General features: G+C 44.9%; 2 protein-coding genes across 2 annotated transcripts; both read right to left on the bottom strand.

Annotated features, from left to right (window-relative positions):
- Positions 1-1,972: 1,972 nt before the first annotated feature.
- Positions 1,973-9,990, bottom strand: arr3a (arrestin 3a, retinal (X-arrestin); the record flags this gene model as incomplete). The annotated part of the gene is made up of 14 exons (XM_084450239.1): positions 1,973-2,135; positions 2,239-2,262; positions 2,355-2,438; positions 2,838-2,975; positions 3,128-3,200; positions 3,332-3,416; positions 3,527-3,662; positions 3,800-3,876; positions 5,222-5,281; positions 5,372-5,565; positions 6,560-6,604; positions 6,711-6,771; positions 6,942-6,972; positions 9,875-9,990. The coding sequence occupies 14 exons, from the start codon at positions 9,988-9,990 to the stop codon at positions 1,973-1,975; spliced, it is 1,287 nt and encodes a 428-aa protein (XP_084306365.1).
- Positions 9,991-14,814: 4,824 nt separating this feature from the next.
- hspa4a (heat shock protein 4a) lies at positions 14,815-26,610 on the bottom strand. Its single transcript, XM_084450461.1, has 19 exons — positions 26,278-26,610; positions 24,100-24,157; positions 23,854-23,994; positions 23,588-23,710; positions 23,112-23,211; positions 22,822-22,955; positions 21,430-21,674; positions 21,231-21,307; positions 20,009-20,160; positions 19,600-19,706; positions 18,418-18,551; positions 18,006-18,187; positions 17,644-17,736; positions 17,253-17,408; positions 16,670-16,795; positions 16,434-16,541; positions 16,225-16,344; positions 15,827-15,988; positions 14,815-15,652 (listed from the first exon to the last, which is right to left on the bottom strand). The coding sequence occupies exons 1-19, from the start codon at positions 26,382-26,384 to the stop codon at positions 15,461-15,463; spliced, it is 2,517 nt and encodes an 838-aa protein (XP_084306587.1). The 5' UTR covers positions 26,385-26,610; the 3' UTR covers positions 14,815-15,460.
- Positions 26,611-26,835: the final 225 nt, after the last annotated feature.

Genomic DNA, 26,835 nt, shown 5'->3' with positions numbered 1-26,835 from the left:
GTGTATTATCCCTACTTAAAAGACACCTTACGTGACCTTCTTCACCTGCCTGTGTCTGCATTCGGGTGTCCTACCCCCACTACTTGTACGCATATTGTGACACTAACAGTAAAGTGTCCTGTTCACTGCTGGTGAAGCTTTATTCACTGGAAGTGCTTGACTAGCCTGGTGTCATCCATACCTTATGCAGACATCTCATCACTGCTAGCATGCCTACACACTGGAATGCTGTATCACGTGGTCTTGGTGGTCAGGCTATGCCTTGAACTACTAGATTGTCAGTTTGGTGTTATTTAAGATCCCTAAAATAAACATCTACTAGCCTTGTATCAGTGATATATAACCCTCTCTAGAGTTTAGATTATGAGGTAATCTGAGTCGGACTGCTCTGATCATTCCAGTATCCAGTGACAATACAACCCTGTTAATGAGCACTGATAGTGTCCGAGCTCTTAAAGGGAGTAGACGTTCTTCACTAGAACGTTTCCTCGAATCGTCTCCTGTCCTGAGTTTCAATGCTCTATAGCCCCTCATTCACAAGAGCAACAGTTGGAAGGATGAGAAGAGACAACTCGAAGTACATGTGGTGTTTTTATTTGGTTCAACAATGACTGAGCAGTCAAACATATATATATATATAATATGTCACAAAAACAGTTGATTGAAAATGGACAGTTTGAAAACTAGATGGCTTTCTAGATGGCCGAAGAGAGAGGTCTACATAAATAAAGTAGTTGCCCCTAGCTTACATCCCCTGACCCCTAAACCCCCGGCCAGGAGGTGACAAGGGCTGGGCATGGGACACATACTGGTACAGATACAACTAGCTACCACACACCCTAGGCCTTGTCTAGAGGGGTGGGGCGTTATCCTGTGAACAGGGTAGCTGGAAACAGTCTGTTCTGAGGTCCACTTTATCCTTCTACTCCAGGGGGCTGCAGAAACATTACAACACAATTAGAACAGTGTTTATCTAACATAACCGTTAGATACAACATGACTAACACACTAAACACATGCTAACCCTGGACCACACAACTGTCATGATTACTGATGTTTTGAACGTCAACTTGAAGTTTTTTTTTTTCCAAAACATGCTGAGAGTGGAAATAATGTGATTCATTTATCTTTTCATATTTACCTACTGATCTGCTCATGATGGTTCAGGATGACAGCGGGGTGGGTGGGGGATGAGGGGCGGTTGGGAGAGAGGGAGGAAGATCATGTTAGCGTCATAATCCCCAAGTACCGGTTCCCCACAAGGCTGTGTTCTTTCCCCCCTACTATTCTCACTGTACATGAACAGCTGCACCTCCAGCCATCAGTCTGTTAAGCTCTTGAAGTGTGCGTACGACACCACCCTCATAGGTCTCATCTCCAAGGGAGACGAGACCGTCTACAGGTGGGAGATTGAACAGCTGCTGACCTGGTGCAGCTGGAACAACCTGGAGCTTAACGCTCTAAAGACTGTCGAAATGGTGGTCGACTTTAGAAAGAACTCAGCCCCCGCCCCCCCCATCACCATGCATGACCCCCCGGTTCCCACCGTGGACTTCTGCTTCCTGGGTACAGCTTTTTCCCCTCGGCCATCAGCCTTATCAACAAGGTTCCCCTCTGACTCTCTCCTCTACCCCCTGCAATTGTTGCACTATACTGAGTACTGCACTGTCTCTTTTGTAGGCCAAATGCACTGCTATTTTCGCACTATATTTGTATTTTGCAGTGTCCTGTCCTGTTTTTGCTCTGGTACATTGTTGTGTTGTTGTTGGCTCCAAAATGTCATAAAGAATTCCTATGTATGTCAAGTACAAATGGCAATAAAAGGTTTCTGATGATTCTGATGATTCATACCAGCAGAGGGAGCCACAGCAGTCCCACTTGGTCAGTCATGAAGAAGTCAATTAGACTCACAAATCAGTCTCTAAACGCTGCTCGAAAGTCTGGCATCACGAGACAAGGTCTAGATTTCATCTCAATAGTCTAGAGTGGCTGCCTCCCTCACACCCCTCAGTAAGCTTTCCAGCATGACAGACAGGCAGCCAGAGAGACAAACGGACAGAGATACAGAGGCAGGAGACAGACTACCTTTGGGTTTGGGGTGCATTAGAATCAACGGGATCTCCGCGGTTACATCACTGTGGAGACAAACAACCAATTAGAACATCAGACAAAAACAACAAATCCACAAAGATAACTAATGACCACCTCTATTAGGAAGAGAAGAGTGACATAGTCTACCTGGCCGTGAGTCCTCCAAGCAAGCTGCAGGGTGGAGGAGAGCACAGAATGGAGCAGAGGTTAGTTCATTCACATACAAGTTACAGGATATGAAGGTCAAAGGGTACAGGCCTTACCCTCCTCCTGACACCATGAGGTTGACTTTGATCTTGTAGGACACCAGGATGCCCAGCACTTCCTTCTCCGTGCCACCTCTCAACCTGAGAGGAGAGGAGAAAGGCAGAGAGAAAAGATGAGAACGGTAAATGGACTGCACTTCCATAGCACTTTTATCCAAAACGCTTTACAATGGCCTTTCATTCACCCATTCACATTCACACACCAATGGTGGCAGCTGCCATGCAAGGCTAGCCTGCTCATTGGGGGCAATTTGGGGTGCAGTGTCTTGCCCAAGGACACTTCGACATGTGGACAAGAGGAGCCAGGATTCGAACCGCCGAACCTACGATCGCCGGACGACCCACTCTACCTCCTGAGCCACAGGAGGAGAGCAGAGAAAGTGAGGAGAGGAGAGAGGAGAAGAGCAGAGAAAGTGAGGAGGTGAAGTCTGATTGAGCTAGGGCGAGGGTGGAGGGTTAGGGCGCAGGTCAGTAACTCACACGGTGGTCGAGGCCAGGTTGGTGTCCTCATCCTTCAGCCGGCCATCCAACGCCAGGCCTGTCTTCTCCCTGTTTTCGCTCAGTAGGGGGGTGACTAACAGGGTCTTCTCCAATGTCCCATTGGCATCTACCGTCTCCCTGCAGGGTGAGGGTGGGACAAGAGGCACGTTACTTTTTGTTCCTATTGTCTTCAAGGAGACTCAGACACATGGATAGCTTAAGGAATGTGTGCTGTCTCTATTGCATCGAATTGCTTCGCTAAAACAAGAGTTACTGTAAAGTAGACTCACGCAAACTCCTTACAAAGGACACTCTTGACATATTTGTCTGCAGAGTACAGCACCACGTCTGTGGTCTGGTCAACTGAGAGAGAGAGAGAGAGAGAGAGAGAGAGAGAGAGAGTGTTTAGGGTTCTCTCTGAGATGTAGTAATGTGACGTGATCACATGGGGATGCAACGTGTGTGGGTACGTCTCGGACCTCTGAGCTACTCACCATTGACTTTGATTTTGTTCACTGTCTTGTTTGACTCGTTGTTGACCTTGATTTTTACAGGGATGGATTCTCCGTGGTAGAAAAGCTGGAGTCAAGACCGTACACATTTGGACATTATCACACTACAGGAGTCGGAGTGTAATACTCCTGCAATAGTGCTTCTGGTGCTAGTGTGAGGGCTGTTGGGTAATATACCTCCTTGTCCAGAGAGATCTCCAGGTGGACGGGTTTGTCAGACATCATGAAGTTCCTGCAGATGTCGGCCTTGGGCCCTGTGGTTGTCTTGTCGGTAGCAAACTGAATCTTACGGATGATCAGCCGGCATTTGTCCCTATCGGTGGGGGGGGGGGGGGGGGGGGGAGAATTGGAAGGGTTAATGCTGGTATGAGGCAATCTTGTAGATATCTAGAGCCTATTGTGTTTTTTTTTTTTTTAAAGCAGAGGAGCAGGACTTGGAGAGTAACTCACTTCTTCGAGATATGCTCGTCGAGGTTGTTTTTCTCATTGGCGATGTAGCCCTTGACTTCGAAATCCACTCCACAGGACTAGGAAACAGGGTGGAGGAGAGGCCGTTATCTCACTTATTGACCTGACAGGACACAGAGGGAGGAGAGAGCACAGTGGAGGGTAGAGGAGAGTAGAGAGAGCAGGGTGGAGGGTAGAGGAGGGTAGAGAGAGCAGGGTCGAGGGTAAAGGAGGGTGGAGAGAGCAGGGTGGAGGGTAGAGGAGGGTAGAGAGAGCAGGGTGGAGGGTAGAGGAGGGTGGAGAGAGCAGGGTGGAGGGTAGAGGAGGGTGGAGAGAGCAGGGTGGAGGGTAGAGGAGGGTAGAGAGAGCAGGGTGGAGGGTAGAGGAGGGTGGAGAGAGCAGGGTGGAGAGAGCAGGGTGGAGGGTAGAGGAGGGTGGAGAGAGCAGGGTGGAGGGTAGAGGAGGGTGGAGAGAGCAGGGTGGAGGGTAGAGGAGGGTGGAGAGAGCAGGGTGGAGGGTAGAGGAGGGTAGAGGAGGGTGGAGAGAGCAGGGTGGAGGGTAGAGGAGGGTAGAGAGAGCAGGGTGGAGGGTAGAGGAGGGTAGAGAGAGCAGGGTGGAGGGTAGAGGAGGGTGGAGAGAGCAGGGTGGAGGGTAGAGGAGGGTGGAGAGAGCAGGGTGGAGGGTAGAGGAGGGTGGAGAGAGGAGGGTGGAGGGTAGAGGAGGGTGGAGAGAGCAGGGTGGAGGGTAGAGGAGGGTGGAGAGAGCAGGGTGGAGGGTAGAGGAGGGTAGAGAGAGCAGGGTGGAGGGTAGAGGAGGGTGGAGAGAGCAGGGTGGAGGGTAGAGGAGAGTAGAGAGAGCAGGGTGGAGGGTAGAGGAGGGTAGAGAGAGCAGGGTGGAGGGTAGAGGAGGGTGGAGAGAGCAGGGTGGAGGGTAGAGGAGGGTGGAGAGAGCAGGGTGGAGGGTAGAGGAGGGTAGAGAGAGCAGGGTGGAGGGTAGAGGAGGGTGGAGAGAGCAGGGTGGAGAGAGCAGGGTGGAGGGTAGAGGAGGGTGGAGAGAGCAGGGTGGAGGGTAGAGGAGGGTGGAGAGAGCAGGGTGGAGGGTAGAGGAGGGTGGAGAGAGCAGGGTGGAGGGTAGAGGAGGGTAGAGAGAGCAGGGTGGAGGGTAGAGGAGGGTGGAGAGAGCAGGGTGGAGGGTAGAGGAGGGTGGAGAGAGCAGGGTGGAGGGTAGAGGAGGGTGGAGAGAGCAGGGTGGAGGGTAGAGGAGGGTGGAGAGAGCAGGGTGGAGGGTAGAGGAGGGTAGAGAGAGCAGGGTGGAGGGTAGAGGAGGGTGGAGAGAGCAGGGTGGAGGGTAGAGGAGGGTGGAGAGAGCAGGGTGGAGGGTAGAGGAGGGTGGAGAGAGCAGGGTGGAGGAAGGTGGGGAGCTCACCTTGCCCTTGTCTCCTGGGCCCGGCTGCAGGGTGACTGAGCACGGCAGGTTGGTGGGAATCTGCAAACACACAGCGAGAGCACATCAACAACGTCCAACTCTAACACACCATCTCAAAATAAGCCGTGTGTGTGTGTGTGTTTGTGGTACCTGGAAGGTGAAGGGATGCCCCTGATCCCCAGCCTTCTTCAGCAGTGTTTCGTGCATGGGGGTGAGCGTGGGCTTATGATCAGCTGCGGGGTAAATCTGAATTTGTTTTAACCAGATGTCCTTCCTGAATGACAGGCCAATCACATCCAGGTCATCACTACCGTAGCGGAAGGCACACGCCAGCTGAATGAACACTGGAGACAAGAGTCATCACAAAGTTTAGTGGTCAGGGTCAGTGCTCAGATTTAGCATGTGATGATGATTGTATCTTGGATATAAAATGTTATTGATATTCTGGCCAATGACATAAGGTGAAATGCTGAAATAAGCTTCTATTGTAGGACACAGTTGTTTTCTTAGTGTCCTTAATTTGCACTCTGTTTTTATTCAATTTTACACTTATTGTTTCATTTAAATCTGTTGTCACTGTGTCTATGATATATGTTTTTATCCTTCTCCTTTTATGTAAAGCACTATGTGCTACATTGATTTGTATGAATGGTGGTATATAAATAAAATGACATTGACATTAAGTTTACATCAATAGCCTTGGAGTGTATTGACCAATGGTTGGTCTTTCCATTAGATGGCAGAGGAACAGTAGATCAAATGGAACTACAATGGTGCCTCTTGGACACAAGCAAAACGTCTAATCGACCTTTGGCTCGGTCGTCTGGGTGAGGGTGTGTGATGGTTGCAAGACTGATGATGTTCAAGAGCATTAGAGATGTTTTTTTTATTTTTTAAATGGTGCTCGGCAAGCACTGACCTCTGGCCATGAATGCATTCTGTGGCTCTGTGCGCACGCACATGCGTGTGAGCAGGACATGTTTGGAATAGCTGCATTCATTAAGCTGTGAGCTTTATGCCAGTCCAAACCCCATGTCTCTGTGACCTTACCATGTCGAGATATGGCCGTTTCAATTCTCCCCATTGACATTGATTTTTCACTAGGGTTAGGGTTAGTCCAAAAAATGTATGGAGGTCAATAGCTGGCCTTGTTTGGGCGGCTTGTGGACCAGCCCTGTGACTCAGATCCACTCCTTTAGCGTAAGAACCAGCCAACCAGCCAACCAACCAACACACGCCACCGAAAACATTATCTCTTGCCCCTGGGTGTCACTGGAGCTGAGGTAATAAATAAATAAATAACTGCAAAACATTAGCATGAACTGATAGAGAGTTTACCTTTCCTTCCTTTAAGGTCTTTTGGGTCAATCATCAGTACACCCTCTGAAATAGAAACACTATATTTTAGAGATTCACCATTAAATTCTACTATCTGTAACAAAGACATACCTTTGTGCAAAATTGTGTGCAGATATCCAGATTGACTCACCAACAAGGTCAACCGTGTCAACATGATCAACATAGTCTCTCTTCCCCAAGAACAGGGTTAGCTGGGCAGGCGACAGGGCAGAGGTCAATGTCAGTATCAAAAGATCAACAATGAACTCTCTACAACCAACTAGGTCAAAAAGAAAGACTAACCAAGAAATCGACTAACCACATGGGTGTTACAGGCTACGTTTGGGAGCTACGTTTGGGAGAAACACTATGTTTTACATACCCCTCCATTCTTACTGGTCTTCTTGTACACCCTGGGAGCAACACTGAAGAGAAATAAATCAGTCATATGGATTTCCTAATCTGCCATTTTACACTTGCTGCATGATAAAAAAGCATATTCTCTATTCGGATATACATACAGTATATCTGATGTACGTACTGTATGAGTTTATGTACAGTGTGATGCTTTTTCTTTTTGTTTAACTGCTGTATTCTGTGATTCAAAACAAAAGAATACTTGCGTAAGAAAGGAATGAGTGAATCAGAAGTTGCCAAGAAAATCTGCACTGTCTAACTTGCAATACACCTTGGTCTGATAAAGGTCTAGTACCGAAACGTCATTAAACCTATTGTAAATTAGACAATGTGCAGGATTTTCTTTGCAACCAACCGTGTATTCTAACTTGATACCAAAGACATTTTTCCATCCAAATATTCTTCTATTCTATTCTATTCTATTCTATTCTATTCTATTCTATTCTATTCTATTCTATTCTATTCTATTCTATTCTATTTTATTCTATTCTATTCTATTCTATTCTATTCTATTCTATTCTATTCTCTGTCAGCTGGAGTGCAGGGTCCTGCAGGTATTAAGCCTATGATGTAACCCGTGTGGACGCTGGTGTTACCTAACAGGCGGTGTCTACTAAGACCTTGTCTAAGAGCAGGTGCTACCGAGGATGGGTGATGGTATTAAAGGCCTGTAGAAAGCTGTGACCTCGCCTGACCCCTCCTTATATCGCCTTTACTCTCTTCTCTTCTCCTCTCCTCTAATCCAGAGGGATGATTGGCCTTCTGATCTGGGCCGTCCGACACCACCTCCACACTATTTAGGAGGCTTACACTCCAGGAGGCTTAGGGTACGCCATGACGTTAATACCTATGGAATAGACCCTGTGCCAGTCAGAACATAGGCCAGGCCTGATGTAACATCTCTGAGCCCACAGCCCAAATGTACCCTAAACCCTTTAACCTCAATAAAACCAGAAAGCACAGCCTGCTGCTCTGCAGGATCATTTTGGTTCTGTGTTGATGGTGGAGGATGAGACCCATGTTATTCCTAGAGGGATAGTTCTCCATGGAGGACCTCTTGTTTGCTCTTACCCTGGGCAAAACAAGGTATACAGTATTTAAGACTATTTAAATACCACTCACTGCTCCTGAAGTAGTGCTCTAACATGACCTCACACAGTCTCCACTGCGGCTACACTCACTGTTGAGTACCACCAGTGTTAGAATTAGTAGCACTAGGCTGGTCAGAAACCTTCATTGGATTAAAAGGCTCCCTCGGGTGAGGTGCCACAAATGATTTGACACATTTGCAAACAGATGATTATGGAGGTGAAGCAGAGTCAAGGTCTCCGCAACACCGGCCATGACTTATAGTACAGTATAAGCCTTTACAAGTCTTGTCCAATTCTGGCAGTTAACTGACAATTCCTATTTCTGTAGAGTTTAGAGTTATGCCACGATCACTGTTGATGAAAAAAGCTTTGTTGAAATAGGCCTGTAACTTAAAGGCTGTGGAGGAGAGTTACCTTTCCATGTTTCAGCAGCCTGCAGAATCGTTCTGTGTAGAACAAAAAACAAAAACAAATCGATTAATTAATGAACTGGTCATGGTGAATAAATGAACAGTAGTTTTCCTTCACATTAGTCATGACACAGACGGATATTGTTGACTGTTAGTGGGCTGACTGTTCGTAGCCCCTCTCTGTGCAGGTGGACTAATAGGGTTAGGAACAAGATTATCACATCTTCACTACAAGCTATTCTCGTCAGCCAAATCTCCTGACAAGAATTTTTTACCCAGTAATCTAACGCTGCTTCTACTAGCTGAGCTCAAAAGATTACAGCTGACCACAGACCTTAACAAGATACAAGTACAAGTTGTACTGTTCCCTGACTGTTGTAACCAGGTCACAATTGCAGTCCTTGAGCAAGACACTGAACCCCAAAATCGCTCACGTGTGGCACGGTGGTCTCCTGGGCCTTTCTGTGTGGAGTTTGCATGTTCTCCCTGTGTTCTCAAGGGTTTCCTCACAAACAACCCAATACGAAAAACATGCAGAACAGATGCTCTTCAGTCCGGTCCCTGACCAAGACCTGGACTGAGCACTTGGACTTGGCCCCCGGGCGCCATGAACGATGGCTGCCCACTGCTCCTGGCTGTCCCTGGAGGAAGGACAGCCTGGATGGGAGAAATGCAGGGAAGAATTTCCACCGGTGACACCTGGAAATTGCATGTGTGTGTGCTGTGTGCCACGGCGCCTCTCACTACATGTGCAATGTGTCACTCGGGTCCTGTAATTTAGATTGTGAATGAGACCCATGTCTGGCTAAATAAAGGTTTGAATTAAATAAACGTGGCCTAAGATAAGGTTACAAAATAAAAAGGCAATCGTACCTTTGAAAAAAAAAAAAAAGATTGCCGTCATGCAATCTCACTCTCACATCATAGGGTGAAGAGCCAATAGTAATTCGAGTTCTAGACTAGCCGATTTGTGAGTTCAGTGAATTTCAGCACCTCGGACAGCGACCCTCGCGCAGGCAATTCCGAGGCACATGTCACTAATTGTAGGTTTTACCATCTAATACGCTATTTCAGTTGTAGACCCAGGCCTATTTAACCTCGTTGGCAGTCGTCTCTCTGTAGGCTTTATGAGACTTCTATAAGCCTACTCGTGTTCAGAACAAACTGCGCGAGTTCCCACTTCCCATTTAGAAAGAGATCGAGCCCACCATACTCTCTGATTTCTCGATACATTCATCATCATGATTGAGCAGTAGGCTCTGGGCTACACAGTAATACAATTAAACCAGGTCCGACCCAATGCTCTGCTATTAGTGACCTGAACGACGCAGCAATCCTCGTGGGTAGGCTAATTCACGTAAAACGTTGCATACTAATACTAACTAAAGCCGACAGACGTGAGATTTAACAGGCCTCGGATCTCCGCGATGTGTCTGAAGCTCGGTGTCGTCTTCTCCACGGGGCTCATCCTCTCTGATGGTCGACTGTCGTATGCAGCCTCCCTATAGACCATGCAGCGCCCTTATGGATCAAGTGGTAACCTGTGCTAGGACCATGCTGGTAGTTACGCTGTAGACTTTGTGCCACTACAAGGCCAATGACTAAGTAAGCCTGCGATGTAGGCGGCCATATGGCGTTCTACCCCGACAGATTCATTCAGTTCAACTTCTTCTAACTGCAGCTCGTTGTCCGGCTCATCAATCATTACAAGGTCTACTATCCAGCAGCTGGGTTGGCTACCTCTGGAGGCCGTTCTACTGCAGCTCAGGGTGGTCTATACAACAACCAGAGTAGGCCCTACCTCAACGACTACTTCCAGAGGAGCGGTGATACACATGTAATAAGCTATACCACACTAGAACTAGCATTGCCGAGCTTGTCCAGGTTTAAAAGCAAAATGGGTAGGCCCAAGTGTTCTATTTAGTTTTGTGGAACTGGACCTTTGCAAAAACTGGACCGTTTGTCAAAAGCACAAGTAATCAACATCTTAAAAATAACCTGGCTTATGGATAGAAACATAGGGATGTCCGCCTGTAAGTAACACAATGTCAGTCCTAGTAATGTTTTTGTTGTTGCTCTGGCTGTATTGGGTTATTGTTGACGGATGTCTAGTTTTATGATGGTTTTCTCATTGTTGGATGCTGCCATTTGTTCTTCCATCATCTTCGCTGTGAACACATCAAGGTCCACAATGTTTTTAAGCTGTGATGTAATCATCTATTGTCTTAATTGTCTATTGTCAAATAAACGAAACTAAGATAAAATATTCCTATTAGTAGCCGATGCAATTTTGACTTTCTATATTCTTTTAACTTGTAGACTAATGTAGGCTAGTTTAAGATAGACTGCCATTTATGATTCAACTTGTACTGTTCTCATTATGTTGGTTCTAAAATCTCATAATGAAATCCCTGATGTAAAAGGCATGTGCTGATGTCTTACCTTACGCTTTCAGTAACGACGCACCACCAATGCTCAAAGGATCCAGGAGAGTCTTGAGGGTCAGACTGCGGTCTCTGACTGTTGACATCAGGCTTTATACCCGGACCTCCCCCCCTCCCCCGCACTTACCGGGCTACTTATAGATGCTGTTGTCTATTTGGCAATCCAATTGTTCACTTAGCGGATGTCTTTTTTGGACCACAAACAATTTAAAAATACCACCCCCCACCAAGGCACAGGTGCATTAGGCTAAGCATATTCAAATTGACTATGGTTTAGAGTAGTTCGTTTATACATATAGGCTAACTAACACATCTAACATCTAATACATACGTAAATGAGCAAATCTCTGTCTGTCTGACTGTCTGTTTCCATTTTCCTCAGATACGGTCGGCCTGACAGCATTCATATGGTTTAATTCATATGGACTGCTATGCAAGTGGAGGCCCCCCAGCAGACTGGAGTCTGGAGCCCCGCCAGGCCCCAGGCCACCATAACCACATCACACACCATGAGACCCTCCAACAGGCCCCCAGCCTAGGCCTCGCTGCCGATTAGGTTTTAGCAATGAAATAAATCTATCAGAGATCTTATCAGACAAAAACAGGACATTATTGAGCAGTTTAGATCTGTGAAATTAGTTATTAATTATTACTTGTTTCAATGTCTGATTATCTTATTCATTTGAAGGCTTATAGACTTGCATAACCGAGGGCCTGTAGGCTACATATCTTTAAAGGTCATGTAGCCCACATAACCTGAGCATCTTGGTCAATGGTGCACACCTACACAGCTTGCTACCCTCTGCCTGTTTGAAGCCTGTGCCATGGATGGACATCAGCTCAGTCGATAAGAGCGTTGGCTAAGCTATCATCACCACATGATGCCAGGGGATCAGGTTTGTGATCCTCTACCTCTTTAATTTCCATGCGGAGACCATTCTTGATTGGACTCAGTTCTGACTCCAGAGGTCTGAGACTGTGTGAGTGATCCGCGAGGGTGTTGACCGTCGGCCTCTTCTAAACACTGGCCTTCTCTAACCGGCGATGGCTTTTCTGGGCTGTTGCACGGCACTTACTATTTGTGGCATTGTGACCTGGTGAGATGATGGTAGTTCTATTCCTCTGGGGCATCCCTGCGCTGTTACTCAACAGTGTGTCAGCAACAGACATGTCAGCAAGAATGCAGAAAGTAATAAAGCAGTAGACCACCGGCTGAGAAACACGAGATGACTTCATATGATTATGAACACTGGAATAATCCAACCTGTTTTTGCTTACAATGTAATGTATTCATGTTTACTTACTACTATTTCTGGTCAGCAATACTTAATATTCTCATTTATTGGTGCCTACTAAGAATAATTAACCAAAAAATATATTTTTGCACATGTAGTGAAATCTATTTCTAGAGTATATAGCTTATGTTCCATCAAACTGTTTTATTAAGCGCATACGATTCAAAGGCGATACACCAGTTAAGATAATCCATAAACTTCCACCAATCAGATTTGACACTTCCTGCTCCAGTACACTTCTAGAACACTGGACTCAAATAGATGAGCCAGTATATACCACCCCTGTAGACATGCTCACACGTCTCTCTCTCTCTCTTTCTTTCTCTCTCTCTCTCTCTCTCTCTCTCTCTCTCTCTCTCTCTCTCTCTCTCTCTCTCACACACACACACACACACACACACACACACACACACACACACACACACACACACACACCTTAGCAGATGGATATATATATATATATATATATATATATATATATAGAGAGAGATAGATAGATAGATAGATAGATAGATAGATAGATAGATAGATAGATAGATATGAACTACATTTATCCCCGAAGGTAATTCTTTTTGTTGATGAGTGGTGACCCCTGAAAACCCTGATAATCCCATGGAGTATGCACATGTAGTTAATGAAGTGTGTCTGCACATACAGTATAGGATTGCATTATATGGATGACAATAAAATTTGATGTCAATAATAATTTTGACATAGTATGGATCCTAATAACCCTGTTCCCCGTTACTCCAACCTGCTCTTCCCCGTTACTCTAACCCGCCCTTCTGTGGCGCATTGTTATCTGTCTGTCATAGTACGTCTTAGGGCCTGCTGGTCTTTGTCTGATTACAGTAAGCCACTTACTGATGGTAAGTGCTGACTAAAATAGCCTGGTTGGAAACTTATTTTAGCACAAACTCCACTAGAACACTGTCTAGTACGTACAAACCATGAGAGAATCAATAGCACTGGATACTATACAGCAACAAGCAGTGACCGTACCTGCTGCCTCTATGAATCTCTTATAATATACAAAAAGTGCATTCACACATGCGCGTGCGCACACATACACACGCACACACACGCACGCACGCACGCACACACACACACACACACACACACACACACACACACACACACACACACACACACACACACACACACAATTTAGTTAATGTCACTGTGAAAATGGTGGGCATTTAATACCGCTTATTAAATTTGTCCAAGTAATTGAAAAGTAATGGAGCATTTGATGAACTTTAAGTTTGGACTTAGATTAGTATTAAATTATATTTTATGCCTGATATATTTACTTCAATTTTTGTAATAATCGATCTTGTCATACCATGTCACCATTTGACTGTTAGTCTTGGCTGAGAATGGGACTGCTTATCTCTGCATCCCTGATAGGGAAAGGGTGGAGCATCTGAGACCTGGGCAGGGGTCAGCAACCTGTACTATCAAAAAAGACATTTTGGGCTAAATAATAAATACAAAATCTGACTGGAGTCGCAAAACATATTTGAGTCTTATATTGACGGCAGTGTTTCCCCTAGATTTATTTTCAGGCTTGGTGGTATGCACCCGGGGGGGCCACATTAAGGTGGGGTCTGGGGGTCCTCCCCTGGGAAATTTTGAGTGTCAAACACTGAATTTTCTGCATTCAGCCAAGGTCCTCCAAATGGCTCCCCATGGCTCCTGGAGCCCCCCTGCCTTCCTCGTGTCCAGCTCCTTCCCATCAGCGGTCCCTCTCCAGCCAACCCCACCCCTTTTTTTACTCTTGGCTCGCTGCTTACTGTCTCCCCACCCCTGCTTTGCGGCATTCTCTATGAGCCTGTTCTGCTAAGTGCTTACTGTGCTTTGTTATATGATTCACTTAAATATCATATCAGAGACTACAGGGATAGCTAACACATAATGGCCTACAATGTTGGCAACATCTGTAAATATTTGTATACTCTTCTGATAGTCATGTCTCTCCTATGAATTATTTAGCCCATCTTTACTGCTCTGTAAATGTTCTTAGCCAAATAGACAAACATTTTCAAGGAGCTTGCTCGATCGTCTCGTTGAGGTCAAGGAAGAGTTTTTACAGCTCACTTTTCTGGCCCTCGGGTGAGCTGTACGCCCACCCCCCATTGCTCTCTGTAAAGTGCATTGTGTTGCATCTGTGTATGAAATGCACTATACAAATAAAGTTTGATTTTATTTACCCTTAAATCTTTAATTTATAGAAAATGACCACGCTAACGGCATATAGGGGAGGGAGACAGGGGAAAAAGGAGATAGCCTGCCCCAACCTTCACCAGTTATGCAGTGTACATGGGTCAGGTGGTAGGCCATTATGTATAGGGTGCATCCCATAAAACGGTTTTCAGATTCTGATGCTATTGAAAAGGGACAGAGGCCATCTAGTGGAGACCCTGGTTAACCGACTAGTGAGTGACCATGGGTTAGATACAAGTATACTTAGGCTATCATCAAGGTTAGATATAGGGTATGCTATATGTTACCATCAATAGTTTATACACGATCCCATTCATATTTTCCCCCAAAACCATTACACAATTATTCTAAGACACTGAAATGTCTGCTTTATTTTTATTTTTGGTGAGTGGTAACAGCACCATTCACACACTTTGTAGAGTAGAAAAACAAAACAGTGCTATACCAGAGAACAACCCACAGACCACTGCCTTACATTGAAATACTGAATGCACTAAGGTTAAGTCCGTCACATGTCTCTCCTATCATAACAGTAATCCAGTTGTTGCACATTTTTGTACTAGGGAAAAAGTATCTAATAATAATAAATGGGGAATAACCTTAAATGCAATAAACTCCAAACTTGCATTATATCCTCATTCAAACATAATAGCTAACATTTTCGCTAATTCTGTGTACTCATTCTCCAGTCGTCCCTATAACAATGACTCATTCTCCACAGTCGTCCCTATAACAATGACATTCTTAGTGGAAGTGGGCTGAAGAGGGAGATGCTGAATTATGATCTTTACAAAACGGCCATTGAAGCAACACACAGAACGCAAAGTCTCCATCCTGCGCTCACAGCACTTACTCAATTAATCAACCCCCCCACCAAAAAAAAACATGCCAAGAAGGCTGATTGCTGACAGTATGTATTAGGAATAGTCTGACTGTGTCAACAAAAGAGAAGCCATCAACAACAATAATCTCAGAGGGAGGAAGCAGGGAAAGAGGGGGTCTATCTGCAGCAGTTCAGTTAGTCAATGTCCATCTCGGGTAGCTTGTTCTCTGCCGTCTCTGGTTCAGCTGCAGTCTTCTCTGGGCTGCCCGGCTGGGCCTCTGTGCCCTCCTGGCCATTCACTGGCCCGTTCTGCTCCTCCTTGTCCTTGGGTACCTCTACTTTGGGCTTGGGTTTGGAGACCACGGGGTTGCAAGCTGAGAACAGCTCCTAGAGCAAGATGGGACGAGGGGGCAGACGGTTAAACCTTCACGTGTTCTGACCTGACTGAAGCTTTCTAATACAGGAAGCACTATCCCTTCTGGGAGAGATCATAGTTAGCTAGTAATTATCTACCATGTATTTTCTTATTGGCTGCCCATTGAAAAACATCCTAATATTTACCCTGGTCTTGGCCTGGATCTCTCCAACCTTGACCACAGGCTCCAGGGTGAGGTCCTGTTTGTTCTGCTGGTTCACTTTGGTGTTCATCCAGGCCATGGCTTCATTCAACAGCTTCTCCACCCTCATGATCTCTAACTCATCCAAATGGTCGTACAGTTCATCCTAGCAGGCGCGTGTACACACGCGCGCACACACACACACACACACACACACACACACACACACACACACCACACACACACACACACACACACACACACACACACACACACACACACACACACACACACACACACACGTCAATGCCAAGTGTTCAGAGAGACTAGCTTTTTGCAGACAATCATGACACACTACCTTGGTAACACCCAAGCAGGTAATATCAGAATTAAATATGTTACCTTTGTTTTGTATGCCTCAATAATCTTCATAAATTGCTGGATTTGCTTCCCCAACTCGTTGAATGCTTTTGGTCTCTCCTCAGCTTCCATGTATCTGTCGTGGATGGGCTGGCCAATTGTCTGTGGAGGAGACACTGGGTTCAGTAACCGGTTATAGCTCCTTCGTCGGCTGTATACCTTGAACAGGGAAGCTCGTTGATGAACGTTACCTTCAGCTCAGCCAGTTTGTCGATGTAAACTTGTTTTTGTTGGTCCTCTCCGTCTTCATACAGCCAGTTCTCTATGTCCTCGAGTTTTAAAGAAAACGTGTCTCTGTCCTAGGTTTGGAGGGGGGGAAAAAGAAAGCAGTGCCGTTCACGTTATCTGGGTGTATTTTTAGCAACAAGAGCATCGTGTTGGGGAGCAGGTGCAGGCCTCTGCCTGAGGGGGCGTCTTCTACACTCACAGACTCGCTGACAAACTTCTCCAGCACTCCGTGCAGCTTGTCCCTCATCTCGTAGACGTACTCCTCCACATTGTTCTTGGCGTCGTTCCTCTCCTTCTCCAGCTTATCTTGCATAATCATCTTACCCTGCAGGGAACACAAGTAAAATCATGAAACACAACACAGTACCATTTGGTTGGCTCAAACACTATTAACTGAATATTTACAGTAGATGTACATAAACGTCAGAATGCTCAAGTAACCACTAGCTTAAACCAATGTTTAGTTGTAAGTAAGGGATAATGTACAGCCAGCCGGTCGTTTCGATTATTACACAGCTGTGTGAAATACTTGATTCTGATTGGACTGGTTGCCCCTAACAGCGGTCAATATTGCTCTGTTGTGCCTAATGTCAGTCAGTTGTTGAGAAATAACTGACCATAGAATGTGTGGATTGTCCAATCAGAATTGAGTATTTCAGAGCGCCGGGTAATAATGCTGTATAATTGAGTGCAAAAAATAACCCAGCATGCATGAGATAATGATGAAAGAAATAGATGTGTTCTGGGACTGGTGGTCATTCCTAGCAGTCTTAGAACATTACCTCATTCTCCACGAACAGATTGAGTATGTCACTGGCAAGCTGCCTTTGCAGGCTGTTCTCAATTGGCAGCTCCACGGTCTTCGTTTTAACTTTGGGTTTCTTTGCCTGTGGAGGCTGGTCTGTCTTCTTCTCCTGTTTGGCGTCTTCTGTTGATGTCTGAGCAGAAACATGTCATGTACATGATCCATCCATATATACTCTATGCTTTGACAAAGGTCTCACAACTGAAAGCTTAACAATACATTTGTAAAAGGTTTTCTTTACTGTTAATCTTTATCATAGACCTACAGCACAAAACTGTGTGAGGTGTGTGGTAGACACTACAAACTTTGTCAACTGAAAGTTGTCAAATGTCATAGATCAATATTTCACGTTCATAATGACTGGATACCTCCATCTCCTCTGCCTCTGACTTCTTCTCTCCGTTGTCCTTCTGACTGTCACCCTGGCATTTCTGCTGGTCCTGGTCAACCTGCATCTTACTCTGAAAAGACAAGAGACCCATGAGAGGCGTTGTGTCACTCGGCCACCACAGCCAAATTCATCTTGTCTCCCTACCTTGGAGTAGGAAACGAAAGACAGCAGTTTGAACTTGCCAAGACATGATGGCTGACTACCATGCCCTTTCACCGAATATCTGAGAGCTGACTAATTATCAAATGGAGTAGGTGTATTTCATTGTGTTCATTGTATTCAGTGTATTAAGTGTTCATTCCACTGTGCCAAAGCAGCACCCCACCCACACAAACACACCTCATCTTCTTTCCCAGCTGGGTCTGTCTCCATAGGCTCCTCCCCCTCAGCAGGCTTGAGGACCTCCACTAGGGAGGCGCTAGACACGCTGAAGATGCCATGGACGTTGACCCGGACCTTGACCTTCACTTTTGAACTCTCGCCAGAAGCCTGAGGAACCACACTCTTGATGGTGAACTGACCTGTGGGGCGAGTGTGTGAGAGTATAAGATACACTGTGGGATAAGGCTGAGTCAAGAGGAGTAAGAGTATCGCCAGAGGCTAAATAATTAACCAAACAGTTACACTGCAAAGTGTGACAGTTAAATGCAAGTCTGCACTATTTATAGCCACATCAACCAAGCGTGGAAGTGTATTGGCTGCTCATTAAAGGGTCTGCACTGTGAGCGTTTTCCCCTCAGTCGTACTGTACCTATTGTGGGGTCTGGGTAGGGCAGGTCTTTAGGGTTGTTGTAGTACGCATCCAGAGAGAACTGTTCCCTCCGGTAGAAGGTCAACACTTTGGAGAAGGGTGCTGCGTGGTTCTTTGGGAACACCTCACAGTCACTGGTATCGGGAGAGACAAAAAAAGGTCAATGCCAGGTTAGGGATGCCAGGTTAGGGATGCCACGGTGTGGATGCTTTCCCACCGGTTAATAAGCTCATGACAACACCGGTGTTACTGGTAACGTCACCGTAGGCTTGATGTTTTACAAGCGCCTGCTCTTCTCCGTCCACAGGCTTCATGTTTTCTTTTACCGGTTAAATTTGAAGGGCTTATTAAAGCTACATGAGATAATTTGGCACTTTGGTGGACCCTCTGGTCATGATAAAATCGACACTGTTTTTTTAAGAACCACACTTCCCACAATCCCCCACTCACTCGCTGTTACGATGAGGGAAAAATGATAACAAACGCGTGTGGCGCAGACTGGATTGGAAGATTGTAGCTACTTTCTGGAAGGATGGCTTCAATGCAGGTAAATGCCAGTCTTCTTTCTTTGATGTGAATGTAGATTTCGTTTCGCAGGGCGAGGTGTTGGTTGTCTTCCTGATAATGTGACATGGAAAGCGCGTCACTTCCGTTTCCACCACAAGATTTCCCGCCAGTGTACTAGCCAGTACACTGAAATTCTAAATTAAATAATAAATAAATAATAAACAGCCGCTTCTGTGACGTTAAAAACAGGAAGTTCACGAACGACAGCGAAGAGGGCTGAACGATCTAACGTTAGAGCGGAGTGAGGTTTGACACAGCGTTTCTCTGTGTTGGGAGCTGTCACTTATGCACGCACGGATGGAGGACACCAGAGCAGACACTTTCAGTTTAGAATTGTAGTGTCTGTCGTCACTGAGTATTAGTAACATGCTTCGTTTTTACAAATGTATTTGATGAGCGTGGGCGCTGATACATGAAAAAGAACTAAAAGTGTTTTTAAAACAAGCAACACGACGGTGGGCAAGTATTGCAACGGTGAGTGACTGGTGTATGCCTGAACACAGAGTAACAGCGATAAGCACGGCAACCCTATACCCTATACCAGGTGCTAGGGCCTGGAGGGCCATTCTCCACTATCTGGTATGGAATGCATCCCTTTGTGCACAGAGCTCCTACCTTAGCCCCTCCTCAGCAGCGGAGTTCCATTTCAGGGAGATGGGATACGGGACAACGTCTGTGATGGAGAATTCTCTGACTTTGAAAGCTGGAGACAGGATGGCACACTGGAGAGATAACATGAGGAGAGGACTACGTCAATAGTATGGTATAGCTGGTATATTTCTTATCTACTCTCATCCTGTCTAGATAATACACACCCACTAGAAACTTTAGATACAGTTCAAAGGGTAACAGAATTGCATACTGCTTACAGATAAGTTTATGGATGTGTAAAACAGCATTGGTTGTTCACTACACATAATCTTTACTCCACTTCAATAAACATCAGGTGGGCCACTCCAAAGACCCGGGTGAACTGAGCGGCCCTCCTCCCTGGGGGTCTTATGGGACTCTGAGCCGTAGGTACCTGCAGAGCACAGCCTCTTGCAACAGCTTCGTCTGCATTTAGTGTCGTGCTCAGCTCTTTTCCGAAGAATTTGCTGACTCTCTCTTTGATGGCCGGTATCCTGGAGGCCCCGCCCACAAGCTCCACAGCATATATGTCTTCTTTTTTCAGCTCTGGACAGGAAACAGGAATCACATCAGATGATACTGACTGGGCAAACAGAAACACTTTCCTTCCTGCCAACACTAGAATCACCCTATAGAGTACTAAAGCCTGAAGTCACATTGTAATCCAAGCTTTGCCCCACACAAGGATTTCTGGATCTAAGCATTTTTCTTTATGAGAAAAATGGAAACTTGGGACGTTTTGGCCAAAGTAAATTTCTCTCTCGATAAACATTGGAAACTTTGAATTATGAAGCCATTATGTAGTCTAGGCAAGAAGAATTGAGCAATAAATCAAAGCGTCCCAAAGAATTATAAGAAATATGTCAAAAGCTATGTTTTTCATGCACACATATACAAGGGACGTAACACATAGTTAAACTTCAAAGTCGCACTGAAACGGACGTGTGAGATCATCTAACTTCCGTAGTTTGACGTATTTCCAAAGCAAACAAGCTATGAGGGTGGGACATGCGTTTATAGGCATTTGATTGGAACATTGACAAGTGGACGGGTTTTAAGAACTTTAGACAGATTCGATAGTAGGATAGCGCTGATTGACGGGTGGATGTCGTGGGATTATTGGCGCAAAATCTAAGGTACCTGTTGTCGTCATTGCATGTGACCTACCGTTTTCCAGGAAGTAAGAAATTATATACTTTGATATAAGATTACAACAAAAGTAGAATTTTGTAATTTTTTTGGCATACATCGTTGAATAGGTGAACACTATGACCAATTATGTGAACCAAAATGGGACAGAATGCTTTTTTCATTTCAGTCCGACTAAGAAAAACCTTAAGAAGAAAAAACATTCAGTTTCCTCATAGGCATTTTATTTTTAGATCCGTGGAAGTTGCAATGCTAGTAACAGTGGTAGTACAGTCAGTGGAGTTAAACCAGTGGAGCTAAACCAGTGGTCTCTCAAAGGAAAGGACAGGATGTATTGAACATATAGAATTGGTAAATGACATGAGAGCAGGTGATGTACGTGTGTGTGTGGCTGTGTGTGTGTGTGTGCGTGCGCGCGTGTGTGTGTGAGGGATACTCCTGTTACTATTAACACCCCATCTACTTACTGGTTTGTTCCATGACGCTGCGTAGGGGAGTCTCCACTTTGGCCAGCAGCCCTGCACACATCTCCTCAAACTGACCCCTGGAGCCACATGGTCAGGGGGTATTAATAGACATCATATATACACACATGCAGCTGCTTACATCACGATGAATGGATAACAGAATGAAAACGTGTCTCATGCGGCGCATGGCAAGAGGAACCTGTTGAGTTTCCCGGACACGTCGATGTCGTTTATGAAGCACTCGATGTTGAGGGGCAGGTCGGAGGAGTTGGCGCTCATCAGCTTCTTGAGCTTCTCGCTCTCCTGGTAGAGCCGGACCAGCGCTCTGGGCTTGGACTTGGCGTCAATCTTGTACTTCTTGGCGAACTCCTCGCAGAAGTGGTTCACGAGAATCTCATCAAAGTCTTTGCCTCCCAACTCAGAGTCAAACGCAGAAGCCAGGATCTGCGTACGAAAGAATATGATAATATGAACTATTGTTTTGTTTAAAATGTCAATGTCCTCCTAGATTGAAGAGCTAGATGCTTGATCAACAAACTGTAAAAATGATCTAACCTTAAAGGACAATGCTCGTTTTTGACAACCTGGACCTTATTTACGACATATTATAAGACGTTTGACTCACCGAGATCACTTTGGTGTAGTTCGGAAGCCTGTAGAATAAATTTAAAATCCAGTGAGAGCCAGTATATCCATGTAATGGCGGTAGTCGGGGCACCGAGAATGCAGTTTCTAAAAATCTATTTTCGGCCTCTAAACGGTTGTTTTCATCAATCTGATTTTATGAATCGACAGTTGTGATTCCCCAAAGCGAGGCCTTGTTGTGGTTTTCAAATACGTGATCTTTAGCCTCTGTAATATCTTTAAACGCCTTTCCCCACTTGCTCCAGCACGCATGCGCACAGGCCAGCGCGCAGACTGGCTATTCTCCGTCTGTAGGCTACACTCGCGGCTCACATTCTCTACGCTACGATCGGATTGTTGGTGCCTAGAATATTGTGTGCAATATGGCTGAATATTTGTTAGATTTAGAGGATCTAGAAAATGAATTAGAATATGACGGACATCCATATCGTTTTGAGCCAGAGTATACGGACGAAGAGCTCCTTGAAAGGAGGGTGAGGAGACGGAGAAAATAGCCGCTGTGCGCATGCGTGCTGGAGCAAGTGGGGAAAGGCGTTTAAAGATCATATTACAGAGGCTAAAGACCCCGTATTTGAAAACCACATCAAGGCCTCGCTTTTGGGAATCACAACTGTCAATTCAAAAAATCAGATTGATGAAAACAACCGTTTAGTGGCCGAAAATAGATTTTTTAGAAACTGCATTCTCGGTGCCTCGACCACCGCCATTACATGGATATACTGGCTCGCGCTGGATTTTAAAATTTCTTCTACATGCCTCCGAACTACACCAAAGTGATCTTGGTGAGTCAAACGTCTTATAATATGTCGTAAATAAGGTCCAGGTTGTCAAAAACGAGCATTGTCCTTTAAACCAGCACCTAGCCCTAGGCCTTACTTTTGCCTAAGCTGTTGAATGTACATAAACCAAGTTGCAGTTGACAACTTGATGACTGACCAGAACTCACTTTGAGCTTTCCTTTGTTGAAGGCACAGACGGAGACCTGATAGCCAGAGTGGCCCACATCCACAAACACCACCGTCCTGGGCTTCTCCTCGGGGGCGGGGAGGTCCTGTTTGTAGATGCCATATGCCAATGTAACTGCCAGGCACAAAACCAGAGAGAAAAGACAGGCCATGTAAATGATAACCATGGAATACAATAGATGAAAATGAAAACATTTCAAGACAAACATGTGCATATCACAGCATCGGGGCACATCACTCCATCTCTGTTGTGTAGCATAGCTGCTATTACCTGCCGTGGTATCATTCATAAGTCGTAGGCAGTTGAGCCCTGCAATCTGAGCTGCGTCTATGACCGACCTGCGCTCTGCGTCGGTGAAGAAGCTGGGCACCTGGAGGTAAAGAGCGATGGACTGACCACTTGACACAACACATTGTATCCTTGAAGAGGCAGTTTACTCAAAATGCAAAAAAAACAAACATTTTCATCGACATACCACAGGCCTGAAACTAAGTATTTGGTTGATTAGCTTTGACTGGTGCGATGCCGCTGCACATACTGTAGATTAGTACTGCATGAATTATCATTCCACTTGCCACTTTAGATAAAAGAGTTTTGTTTATTTATTATTTCTTCTCAAACGTGAATAGAAAAACAAAAAGCTTATCTCTGAAGTGGTAAGTGAAAACAAAATTAACACTGTTTCATTCATATTTACTATGAAGCCACTTCCCATCAGTGGTCAAAGTGTCTGGAAATGTGCTTACAGATATGACACAATCAGCCACAGGTTTCTTCAGAGCACTCTCAGCAGTCTCCTTCAGCTTCATCAGCAGCATGCCAGTCACTTGTTCAATGCTGAAGACCTTCTCCTCCTCCATGTACATCACCTAGTCCAAACATATTGAGGAAAATGAATCACACATTACATTCTGTGTGACAGCATGGCAATTGAAAACTCAGATCCTTCCTTTTCTTTCATAGCATATTTTCCGTAACATAAATTCTGCAGTGCTTTTTAAACTGTAGGTACCTTGATACCAGTTGTCCCAGAGGGCATCTGGGCCAGGTCGTACACCAGGCTGGACTTGGATGACTGAACATACGGGTCTGAGAACGCCCTGCCATGGAATTGTTTGAAGCTCTGAACGGTGTTCTTACAATTTGATACAATCTTTGGAGGGGAAAAATAAAGATTATGTTAGACAGTCAATTTAAACTGTACTTCATTTTAAATTAATTAATGACGTAAGTAAGTAGAACTGTATGTGTAACATACCTGGCTTTTGGCTGCTGCTCCTATTGACCGATTCCGTGCACCAAATGACACAAATGATCTGAAAGAAAACAAGTTACAAGCTTACTCCTTGGAATGATCGGCTACGGAGGCACGTCTTGTCTAATAATTATAAGTCCCTATGCATAATACAGAGACTGTTAGGTGAGAGGATTACAAACACCGAACATATTGAAATCACTTTCAGGCTGCATAGTCCTTGACCAGATACTGTCTATGTCAATAGAAAACATCAGTTGAATAAAGCCTTAGTCTTTAGCCTCAAGGCTTGCTATAGTTTTTTTTTAGCTTACATTTCACTTGCATACTAGAAGCAAATCCATCATTGTGAATGTCAACATGCTAAATGTTCGATGCCAAATACTGAACAGGTATAGATTTGTTACCCCACCACTGTCTACCAAAATGTACCATACGCATCTATCTACTGTATACCATCAAATCAAATCATCAAATCAAATTTATTTCTAAAGCACATATAAAAAGAACTCACGTTGACCAAAGTGCTGTACAAATACAATACAAATAGAATAAGAATCACAATGAAAAGGCTAAAAACAAAAACCGATATAAGCATCAACACAATAACAAAATGAGAGCACATTGACACATATATAAAAAAATAATTAAACACAATCATATAAAATCACATAAGGGGAATCCAAACACTAGAGAATGGAAGTAAGTTTTGAGCCTATAAAGGGAGAAACCCTGCATGCCTATCTATAACCCAAATATCTCTACAACCAGCTACTGTATGAAGTACATACGGCAGGTGTATTGCTCAGGACACAAGGACGTGTATGTGTTGTGTGTGAAGTTGTTTGGATGAGCGGTTCTTGAATTGACAACGCTGTGCCGGTAAAAAATAGTTCCACGTGGCAGGACACGCTCCGGTCCACACAGCGAACCCCATACCAAGGTGCACCTTACAATGCTACTAGGATCTAGGTAACTAGATACACCTAGCCTGCCATTAGCAAGGTCAAAATACCTAACAAACTGAATATTTTTGATATACATAATAACTACAACCTTCGGGTGCAATGTGGATAACATTGGATAACATATGGGGAGTAGGTTTACAGGGAAGGTGGAAACTAAATTAGCTAGTTTAGATGGGCCTGCCATCAAAAATGCACTGTCACATGTCCCGAGGATGATCCAAATTCTTGTCAATTGACACCTGACACCACTGTCACTTTCTGCCAAAAAAGATCTTTAATGAGTTTATTTGTTCAAAAGACTTGTTGTTTCATGTAGCCTATTGTATGGGTAAATACATTTTATTTAGTGCATTTAAGAAAAATGTAATAATGCATAACAATAGCCTTTGGCACGGACATGCGCAGAACAGACACGTGCGCCGACGGGCATTGGAAATATTCAGCCATTACAACAATTGATCTCAAACCTCACCCTATATGCCCCCTTAGTTGTGTCAACCCAGGGTACAACCTGCACCAAATATCATATTTTAATGTAAAATGGTCTCATCATTACATCCCAGAGGTCTTTGAACCAACCTCCGGTCATGAACGCAGACGTCTTCGCAAAGCAGTAAACCAATACTACTGCAAGCTGTAGTGCCTGATTCAAATGTGTAAAAGTACAGTAACAGTAATTAAATGTACATGAAAACCCATCGTAGTAGTCAACAACGTCGCAGAACTTGCTACATGTTTTCCAGATTGGGGGGGGTGTAATTGAATGGTAAGGACCAGTTTACGCACTGCAAAATTGCTAGAATATTCCAGGCGGTGATTGGCTGATGTCGTCATCATAAGTGATTTGGAGTAGCGACTGAACAGAGCAGGAATAGGGAGTCAGAAGCTAGCTTGCTAGCCAACTTGCTCACCTAATGTTAGTAAATGTGAGATGTAGCTAGCCTTGACAGTCAAAGAGTCCAAAAAAAAAAGTCAAAGAAACCGTTACATGCTGCGGAGTATAGCCAAGTTACCTACTTGCTGGCTCGGTCACACACTGTGACATAGCTTAGCTACCACCAGCTAAGACGGTTAGCTAGCGCAAGCTACAGTGGTGCAGGCCGCAAAATACACAAACTGGCTGCTCTAATTAACAAAAAATATTTTTTTGTTTATAGGGTCACAGCGTTTGGTCGGGAACAGCAAAACATACATCTTAAATGATTTTACTTACGGTGTAGATCGGTCGCTGTACTCGTTCGCTACGGTCTCGATCCCCCCAGCTCGGGCTACAGCAACATAGCAGCTCTGGAAACCCACATCAAATCCCACCACTGACATCTTGCCCGGTATCGTATTCTAGCGACTGATCAGATGAGGTATTGACGCAAAACTATTCGGAAAGAAAGTATACGCGTGATTATCCTTAGAAGGGATGTATAAAAATAAAAAAGACAGTCCGTTAATAAAGTTAACCAGCTATAACGAAAGGTATAATACTACTGCGATTCATAATCCACTCTACGGTACTGTAGCTAGCTACAGACTACAATTTGGTACTGGTACACCCGGTGTCTGACTGCTGAAGCACAAGATGCGACGAAAGGTGGGAGGGAGGATGAGGACTTTATCGCGAGATTCGTAGTTCTAGATGACTCTGGACCTTTCCACAAGAGCAACCATGTGGAGTTCGAGTTATTTCAATAGGGTCTGGAATAACCACCAGAGGGCGTACGAAGAGATGCATTGGGGGTGTCTATGAAGGTTTCACAAAAACGTTTAGTAATTGCTG

Source organism: Borostomias antarcticus (assembly GCF_949987555.1).
Source record: "Borostomias antarcticus genome assembly, chromosome: 15".
NCBI lineage: Eukaryota > Metazoa > Chordata > Actinopteri > Stomiiformes > Stomiidae > Borostomias > Borostomias antarcticus.
This window is presented reverse-complemented; position numbering and strand designations above follow the sequence as displayed.